This window comes from Corylus avellana, chromosome ca8 (assembly GCF_901000735.1).
Source record: "Corylus avellana chromosome ca8, CavTom2PMs-1.0".
NCBI classification, from domain to species: Eukaryota; Viridiplantae; Streptophyta; class Magnoliopsida; order Fagales; family Betulaceae; genus Corylus; species Corylus avellana.
This window is the reverse complement of record NC_081548.1, coordinates 1,204,449-1,216,426: the sequence shown is the minus strand read 5'-3', so window position 1 is coordinate 1,216,426 and position 11,978 is coordinate 1,204,449. Positions and strand designations below refer to the sequence as shown.

At 33.3% G+C, this 11,978-nt stretch overlaps 2 protein-coding genes across 3 annotated transcripts; one reads left to right on the top strand and one right to left on the bottom strand.

Annotated features, from left to right (window-relative positions):
• Window positions 1-1,167: 1,167 nt before the first annotated feature.
• LOC132190538 (callose synthase 2-like) lies at window positions 1,168-4,906 on the top strand. 2 transcript variants are annotated; one of them, XM_059605558.1, is made up of 5 exons: window positions 1,168-1,515; window positions 1,628-1,777; window positions 2,953-3,029; window positions 3,110-3,203; window positions 4,793-4,906. In XM_059605558.1, the coding sequence occupies exons 2-5, from the start codon at window positions 1,631-1,633 to the stop codon at window positions 4,808-4,810; spliced, it is 336 nt and encodes a 111-aa protein (XP_059461541.1). In that variant the 5' UTR covers window positions 1,168-1,515; window positions 1,628-1,630; the 3' UTR covers window positions 4,811-4,906. The 2 variants fall into 2 exon arrangements, with proteins under 2 accessions (XP_059461541.1, XP_059461543.1); XM_059605560.1 differs by having other exon boundaries at window positions 1,168-1,777.
• Window positions 4,887-6,997, bottom strand: LOC132189482 (beta-amyrin 6-beta-monooxygenase-like). Its single transcript, XM_059604226.1, has 4 exons — window positions 6,482-6,997; window positions 5,628-6,066; window positions 5,361-5,548; window positions 4,887-5,192 (listed from the first exon to the last, which is right to left on the bottom strand). The coding sequence occupies exons 1-4, from the start codon at window positions 6,995-6,997 to the stop codon at window positions 4,887-4,889; spliced, it is 1,449 nt and encodes a 482-aa protein (XP_059460209.1).
• Window positions 6,998-11,978: the final 4,981 nt, after the last annotated feature.

Here is an 11,978-nt window from a genome sequence, read left to right as displayed (position 1 = left end):
TCGTTATTTTTATTTTAATTATTGGTGTATTTTTTTTTTAAAAAAAAAAAATTCCTATATTTTTGTGTATATGAACATCCGATCGATCCTAGCGAATTAGTTTGATTGATCGTTATTTTTATTTTAATTATTGGTGTATTTTTTTTATTTTAAAAATTTAAGCTATTAATAAATTATAAAAAAACATCTCGTGAATTATATTTTTTTTCTTAAAAATGACTTTTATACCCTTATAAATGTTATATAATTTCAAATTTACCCAACATTTTAAATTAAAGGGTAAAGTCCACATACCCCCTCAAACTACCACCCAATTGATAATGTCCTCCCAAAACTTTTAATTGCGACAATGTACCCCCCAAACTACCAAAACATTGTCAATATCCCCCTCAAAGCTAGCAAAAAGATCAAAATGCCCCTATATATTTATCAATATAACAAAAATACCCCTAAAATTCAAAAAAAAATTAAACGAAAATTTTAATTTTTTTTTAAATTTTAATTTTTAAACGATTTTTTTAAACCGAAATTTTTATTTTTTTTTAAAAATCAATTTTTATTTTTTTAAATATGTTTTAAAAATCGAAAATTTTATTTTTTTTAAACGAAAATATTTTAATTTTTTTTAAATGGAAATTTTTATTTAAAAATTATAAAAGAAAACATTATTTAAAAAAAAAAACAAAAAAACATACGAAAAATTTTCAATTTTTATAAAAAAAAAAAAAATCGAATTTTTTTAATTTTTTTTTCTAATAAAAAGATTTTTTATTTTTTATTTTAGGTTTTTCCAGAAATTTTAGTATTTTTTTTTTAAAAAAAATTTTACTAAGGGTAGTTTTGTCAATGAAAGGGACATTGACAATGTTTTGGTAGTTTGGGGATACATTATCGTAATGTAAAGTTTGAGGGACATTATTAATTGGATAGTAGTTTGAGGAAGGTATGTGAATTTTTTCCTAAATTAAAATTATTTTTAAAAAATTAAAGTAATTAGAGGCGACTTTTGAGTGCGAAAACTAAAGGCGCCAACCAGTGGCGCAGTTTCTGAAAATTTCGGACAAAAATTCCATACATCACGTCTCTTTTTCTGCCAACCCTCAAAACACCAAAATCCCTAACACCCCCTCTCACTGGATTACCTCCCTCCTCACTCTCACTCTCAATCTCACTCTCACTCTTGATCTCTCTCCCTCAAAAACACCCTCCTCTCACTCCTGCTCATAGAGAGTTGATCAGCAAGTGATGTTTTCATAAATTGCCCTTGTACTAAACATATTTTCCAAGTCACTTCTCACTTCTCTCATTGTTCTCCGGTTTCATCCGCATTGCCGCCGAATTCTCTTCCTCTCCTCGTACTTCCTCTGCCTCTCAATCTTCTCTTATTTTCTTTCTCTTTCTCGGCCAATTCTGTGATCTATCCTGGATTCATGTTTTAAACGTGCCTTAATAGCCCCCATCATTGAAATGTCATCACCAAACCTTTGTCTCAATTACTTTCTGTGAATATTTTATGTATGATCTTTTCTTTTTTTTTGTTTCACTAAAAAAATTAAAATTTATTGGCGTGCTTGAGAGCTTTGTTTGGGTTTGGTTTGTGTGATTGAATTTGAATTTGTTTGCGTAGACAATGGCGGAGGTGGCGAAAGTTCTGTACATAGTGGTGGAGGATGAAGAAGACAAGAGAGAGAAAGGTAAAGAGTCCTTTTGGTACACGAGTCCGGTTCTGCAGAGCACTCTGCAGCTCATGGGATGTAAAGCGCGACATGTGTTTAAGGTACCACATGATTTTCGGTTTCGTAATTATCTACGATTTCCTTCTTTGTAATTCAATTTTAATTCCTTTTTTTTTTTTTTTTTGGACGTTGGAGAACTTTTGATTTTTGTTTTTTTGTTAAGGATTTTTTGGTTAATTTTGGGTCACTTTTTCGTTTGGATAGTTGGAGTTCAATAAATTAAGGAGTAGGGCTGTGCTTTTATATGACTTGGAAGTTGATTTACGGTTGTAGATCTGGGTTGTACGTTTTGTGTTCTGTGAAATTTCTGAATCTCATTTCCCAAAGTCTTCAACCCTACAATTGGTTTTGCTGAACATCTGGCCAAAATGGTTCTATTATTTGTCATGCCAACTTAGGATTGCATAATGCTATTCTTGAAGATTTGGTCCTTTTTTTTTTCCTGACGTTTGTTTTATAGGTAAAAAGCCTTGTTTATGGCCTTCATGTTGTCCTTGTACCGTCTTGTACCTATAAATTCGATACTTAGCTTCAGCATCCTCCTTTCTTTTTCCCTTGATGTGTGAGCAGATTTGCTAATGACTCCTGAAAAAAGGAGTCAATATGATCTTAGCCTCAAAAAAATTGGAGTGGAATAATGAATCATCAAGGCAATTTCTCAGTTGCACGATATCATGGCTACATCTATAAATGCAATACATACCTTAGTTATAAAGTCTTTTAAAACACTTGTTACTCCTTTCCAATTTAACCGTTATGTACAACAAGTGACATTGTCATCTTGATCTTAGCTCTAGTTGTGTTTTTATTGCTGGTCTTGTCCCATTGACTGCTAATGCTTTTTTTTTTTTTTTTCAATGAATCCCATTGACTGCTTATGCTTTAGACATGTTTCTCTTCAAATAGTTGGGTGTTTTGGGCTTAGTTGTTATGTGGACTGGATGATGGCTTATTTTGATTATAATGCGTTTTTTGGTCAATTATGAGATGTCGTTTCGGTTTAATTAGAAGTTAACAGCTGCGGATTGGAGTTATGGATTTTATTTGGATGGAAAGAAATTAGTACAGTAGGATGCTCTGAATCAAGTCGCTTGGAAATTTAGCTTAGGCTGAAACTCTCAATTGTCCCAAAATCTTAAGCCGATAGGAAATAGTGAATTTAATCGTTAATTAATATTTTAACAGCTTTGTATCGCCATTTCTTTTGTACTTTAAGGAAGCTAAAAGGAGCATAGGAGGAAAATCAAAGCATTCCCAGTGGAGAAATTATGATGATTTGAATGAATACTTTTGGTACTATGTGTTTCTTTGTTTAAATGTATTTCTATATGTACATAATATAGATTATAAAATTCTGTCGGTGTGAATTGTAGGTCAGTTGATTGTTTTCGGCTAGGTTGGCCCATGCGTGCTGATGCTGAATTCTTTTGCCAACCTCTAGAACAGCTTCGACTTGACAAAAATGTGGTATGCTGTAATTTTGAATTATATGCTGCTTAGTTTGCCAGTCTTGTTTATCTTGAATTTCAACATATGAATCTCAGATTATTTCTTTTGGGAAGTTGAATTTTTTTCTTTGATTAACCTTAACTTCTTTCATTGTAAAAATCATGAAATCTTGCCCCTTATTGCTAAACTGAGTTTTACTGCTTTATGTCGAGCTTTCTTTCACTAAAAATGGTTCAAACATTTATTCTTATAGTAAATATCTATAAAGGAATATTAAGGCTTAGCCTTTGAGGATTCCAAGAAAATGTCTCAATTCTCACCCTTGGGGCTTATGTTTCAAAGCATGAGACATCAAATTTATGTCTCATGCTTCAAACTTATGATTGTAATATTTGCCTCCTACTTGTGGCTTACAATATTCTATTACTAATGATATACTGCCTAGTTCAGATCAGTTTTAGCATGCTCTGACTGGGGTACTACTTACATTTACAATAAAGTACTAACAAATTCTTAGGAAAACCTTTTCACGTCACTGTGCTTCCCTTTGTCACAAAATCTTATTGATAAAACATTGTAATTACTCTTTCACCTATACACACATAAAAATATATATTTTTTAAAAAAATAATGAAGGGTGGCTACCTGGGGGAGGGGGTGGCCAGTGACCCACCCCCATGGGCCGGGGGCGGCGCTAGCCACCTCTAGGGTGGCTTGCGGGCCACCCTTGTGGTGGGAGTGGCCTTTCGGGCCACCTCCCCATAGCCACCCCTCTGATTTTTTTAAAAAATTAATTTAATTTTTTTTTTGTTTTATATATATATTGGTATTATAAATATTTTTTTGGTAATTTTTTTAAAAAATTTTAGGAAAGAGTAGTGACATGTGAATAGTAGAGTACTGTTCATGCACGCCAGCGTTGTGTTTATCATTACCCGTGAATAGTGCATGCGTCACCTTTTCAAAAAGTGACGCATGCACTATTCACATGTCGAAAAGGTGACGTGTGCACTATTTACATGTCGCCTTCTAAAAGGGGATGTGTGATAGTGCCAAACGTTACCTTCTGGAAGGTGATGCACACTATTCACACGTTGCCTTCCAAAAGGTGACGTTTGGGCTTAAATGTCGCCTTGTAGTAACATTTTTACTATTCAAACGTCTCCAATTTTAAATCAAGTCACTATGTTTAAGGGCATTTTCCAAATGTTTACGTCAATACATCAAATAATGGCCTTTTTTGGGCTTAAAATATTACCTTCCAAGTGTCATTATTTTGGCCTTTTTTTTGTAGTGAATTGTTGATTTGAGCTCAACGGCAAAAATTAGATCGATGGATCAAATTAAAGCAACATTAAACAATAAAAAACAGTTAAAAGTATAATAGATTTAGCCACCCGGCCCTAAAACAATTTTATATATTAAATTTTGGTTATTTTTTTAATATACTTTTTATTAATTATTGTTAGTGAAATGTTTGCACATCTATATATTGAACGTATATGCACCCAACTACAAAACTGTTGAAATTTTTTGGCCTATTTTACAATTTTAACCATACTAAAACCATTTAAAATGTTAAACTTTGAAATCTAATATGCCTGCAGATAACAAATTATTGCTGAGGGTGTTCTCTTATTAGATGTGACAGCTTCTGGAATAAGGGCTTATTAAACATGGTTGAGACACCAACTCTTGACACTAATTATTGAGAGGGTGTAGCTGAACCAGAAGACCATTCTCTGGAATAGATGATAGATTGTAATTGTATATAAACTTTTCATTCGGATTTACTTTCTCCAATTTGAATTTGGTCACCACATTATGCATGAAAGTGAGAATTTCTACTCGTGCATATTCCTTTCCAGGGCACAGTCGAGGTCCTCCTCCAAATGGTACAAAAGTGTATGGTGCAGGCCCCCTTCCTTCAAATCTTGAAGGATCGAACTTCTCGGGATCAGGAAAATATTCTGGATTTTTGTGTGTTGAACTTACAGTCCAGTATGTCTGCAAGAAATTGGATTCAAAAAAGTAAGTCCCAAGCCAATTCTAGATTGGCTTGTAAGAACGGAACCAGGGCGCGGGGGGCCATAGCGTCATTAATGCTTTGCCCCTCCGATGAGAAATTCTGGTTCCGCCCCTGTTGACTCATATGTACGCATAATCGTTACATACCTTCCATCCCTTTGGAATTGTAAAACCTGCATAACTAAAGTCAGCTGTGACCTCTCCGAATGCTCCTAGAGCAGGTGGTGCTAACCTCATTGCTTCACATGCCACATTCCAAGAATACTTCATATTCTGAATGTCTTCCCAATTCAACAACTCATCCTCACCTTTGGACTTCGCAATCTGCATTTGTTCTGACAACCAAACAAACCACGTACACTTAATATTCTATGTGTTTGGTCTTATTTATTGAGGGTTATATTAAAAATGTACCTTTTAAGACCGTGCTATATACTTGGGGAAACTCCGCCAGATAATTCAGGACGACTGTAATGGTAGCACCTACCGTCATATAGCTGCCGATGAAGAAACCTATAATCATATGAGTGATATCCTTCTCCTCCATTCCTCTGCCATTCTCATCCCTTACAAGGAGCAGGCGACTCAACAAGTCTACTTGTGAAGATCCTATATTCTCTAAGAGCTCCATTTTTCGCTTTCTAATGATGCCCAAAAGCTCCTCACGAATGAGTTTGCCTGCTCTCACTGCACGATTGAAAGCTGTGCCCGGAAGATTTATAGGAATGGATAAGAGGCCAGCAGAAACAAGACTGAAGGGATATGCAAATTTGGTTACTTGGTCGTGGTCTTTGATATTCATGAACAGCCGGCAAGCCACTGCGAAGGTGTAGTTCTTTAACAGTGGGAAAACCTGTAATAAATTAAATGATTAATCTCTGCCAATTCTTCTCATTTCACATAGTATTATAAATTAATTAATAATTAAATTCATTCGTTATATAGAAATATATATGGAAGAAAAATAAAAGAGAGCGGAGAGATGTATGGGCTACGTTGTTTTAGTACTATATATATTGAATGTATTACATAACTTTGCATTTATAAAGAGACAATGAATAGTGTATAAAAAACAATAAACTTACTCTAACATAACGGGAATATATAAACCCTACAAGGAAATATGATAAAGAAGAATATAAAATATTCTAACACTATATATTGGCTAGCTTAAACTTTTAGAATAAATTGTGATTTAACATGATATGAGAACAAAGGTCCAAGTGTTATAAATGTTTGCTTTTGAGATTAGTGGTGATTTAACTAACCTTCACTTGTTTACAAGGGGACCAATCTGTCTCCAAGTGTTGTTTTGACATGGAATCCATGATGGGTATGTAACGTTGCAGAGCTTCTGGATTGAGAAACTCAGGGCGAAGGGCATGTATTTTGGCTATCTCTACTTTGGCAGAATATTCAACATCGGTGGGAAAAAGAAAAATTTTCAATATTGAGCGCGGCACCCATGTGGTGACATGCTTGTTCTCACTTGTAAACAAGAACTTGTTCCCAGGGGCACCACAAAAGACAGCAAAGTTCTCTCCAAAAAAGGAGGTTCTGAACACTTGTGGTGAGTACTTTCTCATTCTATCGGTTATGAATTTCTCTGGAGTGCCATTTTTGTTGGCCATGGCATATTCCAAAGCTTCACCTATGATTGGCCATCCTTTTCTGCCTGGTGGAAGCTTGAGGGAAATGGGTTTGCGTCTGTAAATGCGGAAGATGAAGGGAAGAGAAATGCAGAGGATTAGAAGCTGAAGTAGATACCAATGGAAGATGTCCATATCTCTCTACTTAACAAGAAATGACAATCAAGCAACTTTGGTGTTGGTCAAGGATACCAGCAAACATACTTGGGATATAAATAGGCAAAGAAGGTGTATATCTTGTCCTTTTCTCCACCAAGAAACTATTGTTCATGTTGATTTAAGATTTAAACTAGGGTTAATTAACTTTTTTCCCGAATTGAACGAGCTGGCACTCATTCAAAAGTTGCCCTGATGAACTAGCACATGTTACGTTCAGCCGCATTAAACTACTTTTTTTTTTTTTAAATAAAAAATCCCGGCGTTAATTAAAATCATTAAAAACATGTGAAATGACAAAAACAACCTACGTTTAAAACTAATTTACATAAATACTCTTTAAATATATATATAGTAATGTTATTTAGTAGACTCTTATACAATTGACATACATCTCTTGATAATGTGATAATAAAGATATGTTATGTTATTAATAACAAATCTTTATTGTCACATTATCTAGGAGTGATTTTTATTAACACCTCATCACCACTTGTATGACAGTCGTACAAGAATCTATTAAATAGAATTATCCATACACAAATAAATTTAGGATTAAATGCAATTTTGATACCTAAGTTTTCATTTTTTTATTTTTTTTCCTGAGTTTTAAAAAGATATAAATATAATACTCAACCTATGAGAAAATACTTAATCACCACCTCCGTTAGTCTTCGTTAGTCCCAACTAATTAAATTTCTACGTGTCACTCCTGTAATACGCCACGTGTTCGAAAAATAAAAAAGAATAAGATAATAATGAAAATAATAAATTAATATTAAAAATAATAAATTAATAATTAATAATAAAAATAAATAAAAAACCCTAAAAAACACCAAAATCCTAAATAATCCCCGCCTCCCCATTTTCATCTCTCTCTCTCTTCCCCCAAACCCAAAAAAACACCAAAATCCCTAAAATTTCCCTCTCCTCTCTCCTTCCCTCGATCACTTTCTCTCTTACTCCGGCGACGGCGAAGAATCACCGCTCTCCCTCCCCTGTTCACGCTCTCTCTCTCTCTCTCTCCGGCGATGGCGAAGAAGAACCAGCAACCAAAAAATCCGTTCGGCGAAGATGAGCTCGTCCCCCTCCCACTGTTGTCGAGTCATCCCAGACAACCCACGAGCTCCTCCCTCTCCCACCGTCGTTTTCCCTCGGTCTCCTCCCTTCAACCCACAACCCACGAGATCCTCCCTTCCGACCAACGAGCCGGGGGTGATTGAATCTGATCAAGGATCTAATTTATGAGTGTATATGATTTTTTCCTTTTGCCAGATATAACTCAATTAAAAAGTTATGATTTTTTCCTAGATTTCTAAAGCATTGTAAATTTTTTCTTGATTAATTGAAAGTAGTAGAGAAAAAACTGGTTAAATTGTGGGTTGAATTGAAATTGGCTTGGAGAACTAGTCAACGTACTTGATTATCTGATTCAGATTACTCCGGAACCCCAAACTCACAAACAACAAAAAATCCCCACAATCGAAACCCACGAACGAAAGCTCCAGAGAGGTAGAGACTTCTTGGTGAAAGTGGGTTGGATTTCTTAAAGATATCATCGCAAGAGCTGGTGTTTCAGAGAGAAGAGGAAGAGAAAAGGAATTTGGAGTATTATTATTTTAGTTGGAACTGACATGTTTTTAGTTTTTTTATTATTTTTATTATTTTATTATTTTTAATTTTTAAGACACGTGACGTATTACGGGAGTGACACGTGTAAATTCCGTTAGTTAGAACTGACTAAAACTAACAAATTCAGTATTTTTTTCATAGGTTGGGTACTATAAAAAATAAAAAAATAAAAATTCAAGTACCAAAAAATTATTAACCCATAAATTTATTTATGTCATTATTCATTTTTTAAAAATTTATAGGTTTGAAGTAGTATGCATGTGTTGTACAACTGGGCTTTGAGTTAGTGCTCCCACAGCATTATTATTATTATTATTATTTTGTTTTTTCAAGGATAATTCTATGATAAATATCTGACTGAACGTAGGGCTGTTAAATGAGCGAAGCGTCTCGCGAGTAAGCTCGGGCTCGGCTCGCATAAGCTCGGCTCGTGCTCGATTCGAATATTAAATTGAACACTTCATGAACACAAATCCTAGCTCGAATATTAAACGAAGCAAGCTCGGCTCGACTCGGCTAGGCTCGTGAGTAAGCTCGTATAAGCTCGTGTATATATATATATATAAACTAAGTAATACATAATTAATTATTAATACATAATTAATTATAAATCTCATAATTATTAAAATCTTAAAATTGCATTTATATTTAAGCGTTAGAGAATGAAAAATTCTAAACCCTTCGTGATCAAAGAGAGAGAGAGAGAGAGCAATCATTAAAAAAAACTCGATTCAATTAGAGCAGACCCAAACGAAATGAAGAAGAATCAAGCAGAAACTATTGAGGAAGATTGCAAAAGGCATAAACTATTGAAGAATCATACAGACCTAAACACTATCACTACCTGTTTGATGAGCGAGAGTGAGAGAGTGGGAAATGAGAGTTCAGGTGGAAGATATGCTGTGACTGGTGAGGGGGATTGAGAGGGAGACGTTGAAAAAATAGTTTTTTGTAGGGGGCGTTGTCCCAATGCAGTCTAAATGCAACCTGTTAACTTGTCTCACATTGTTAAGAAAACATTAATCTCCAAGTTTGCTTATCTATAAAATGATACATATCCTCTCTCTTTGAAACCAAATGTCTTGCTGTATTGACTCAGGCTCCATACTCGACTAGCCAGGTTAAGCAAATACTCATATGCAAGCTAACTTCTTAAGCCGTTTAAGAGTACTTAAAGTTATTATTATTTTTTTAAAACAAAAACATTAAATATAAGAGCCAACTCTCGGCTCAACTTGTTATTAGCTTGAGCTCGATTTTTTTGGTTCGCCCTTGAGCTCGACTCGAGCTCGAGTAAAATTTAAACGAGCCAAGCCTGAACAAGGAAAGCTCGCTCAAGCTCGGCTCGTTTACACTCCTAACTGAATGCTCCTTTTGTGATCTTTCCCTTAACTTTATTTTATTTTATTTTATTTTAATTTCTTATGTTGTCGCAGGTTTGAAATGAATCATTCTATGTGTTTTTGTCCAATAAAGTAACGAATGTTCGTGTCACACTAACATTTTTCTCACACAAAATTAAAATAATTAATTTAAAAAAATAATAATAATAAAAATAAAAACAAAAATAAAAACCCAAGGGAGCACCCCACTGCTTGGCCGCGGCCGCCCCAACATTGTTATTAATTAGTTTGGAAAATAATTGTGCTTTAAATATAATTTTGTGCCAGATTTTTAATGTAGTGTACGTTTACTCTTTAGAGTTTAGGCGGCTTTAGTGAGGCTTTTGTTTATTCACACGACAACTATTTATTATTATTTTTTTATCAAAATTTTAGAACATATCAAATTCTTATCTTAAATATTTTAGAAGATACTCGTACCGTTTAGAAGGATCTTCTAAACGGTATGATTAATATTGCCGACCTTTTTATTTGGTTAATAGGACATTAATGCTTGGCAGCATGATCAAAAGATAATTATTAAATATAAATACTGCACCTTTTTTTTTTTTTTAATATGGAACTTCCATTGATGAAGTCTATGATGGTTACAAAGTCATAAAAATGACTTCAAGCTTTCGTTAACTTTTATACAATTACATTTAAGGAATAGATCTGTTTCGTGCAAACTAAATTTAGGACATGAGTAACCCAAATAAAAAACAACTAGAAAACTAAAAATTCAGTCGTGAGAGTTAAGGCCCCACACTAATCTACTTCATTCTCAATTCAAAGGCCAGGACAACAAAATAAAAAACAAAAAACCTCACAAGTAACAACGGAGGAGCACGTTATATAATAGACATCTCTTCGGAAGACACGCCTTGGCTGAAGAAGACGATCAGATCTAAGGTTGAAGAGACTAGATTTGGATCTAGATCTAAAGCAATCCGCCAAACACAGAGATTGGAGGAGCCCAGAGAATATACACATTGCACTTGTGCCATGTTTTTAATTCAAACTATAATTAATAACTTTGAGCTCAATAATGTTAAGAAATTTGAGCTTTATAATTATTAAATACTAGCACATAACCCGCAGGATTCTTCATTATAATTTAATTTCAAAACTTAAACGCATCACATCTTACTTTTCATTAATTATAAATTAAAATAGGTGTGTGAAAATATATACTAAAGGTTATATTTTCATTTATATATATAAAAAAATAATAATAATAAAAAATAAAAAATAAATAAAAAAAGGTTATACACTAGTAAATTACTGAACATGTATTTTTTTTTTTTTTTTTGAAATGTACCAAACATCTACTTAATGAAAAGTATAAAAGAAAAAAAAAATTGCAAGAATGACACTTGAAATCTGATGATCAATATATTAATAGAAAGTTAGTAGGAAACTCTGATATTGTTGATGTGATACTTATTATATTGTAATGCAAATAAAACCGATAAAGTTCTAATAATTTCATAAAAAATACCAAATAAAATAAACAAAATCTTCTCTCTTCTTTTTAATACAAAATAAAACACACATTTCACTCAATATTTAATGCAATTAAATAAATTTCTTTCAGCACTTTCAAAAAAATGTTAGAAAATTCGAGTAAATCACAAAACGAAAAAAAAAAACAAAAAAACAAAAAACAAAAAACAAAACAAAACTAATAAAATATTCAAATGAATTAAAACATAAAATCTTATTGCTGTAATACCTATTACATTTCAATACAACAAAGATTTACATTAGTGAAAAATTTATACATAGATACACAAAGATAAATCCAAAAATGATATGATAAGCGTTCTACAAAAATGAAGAAGAAGCATTTTGGAAGGAGAGTGGAGAAAGAGAAAGATAGAGATGGAGAGAAAAAAGATGAGAGATATTAATGTTGGACAGCGTAGGGAGAGAGAGGTTTTTTT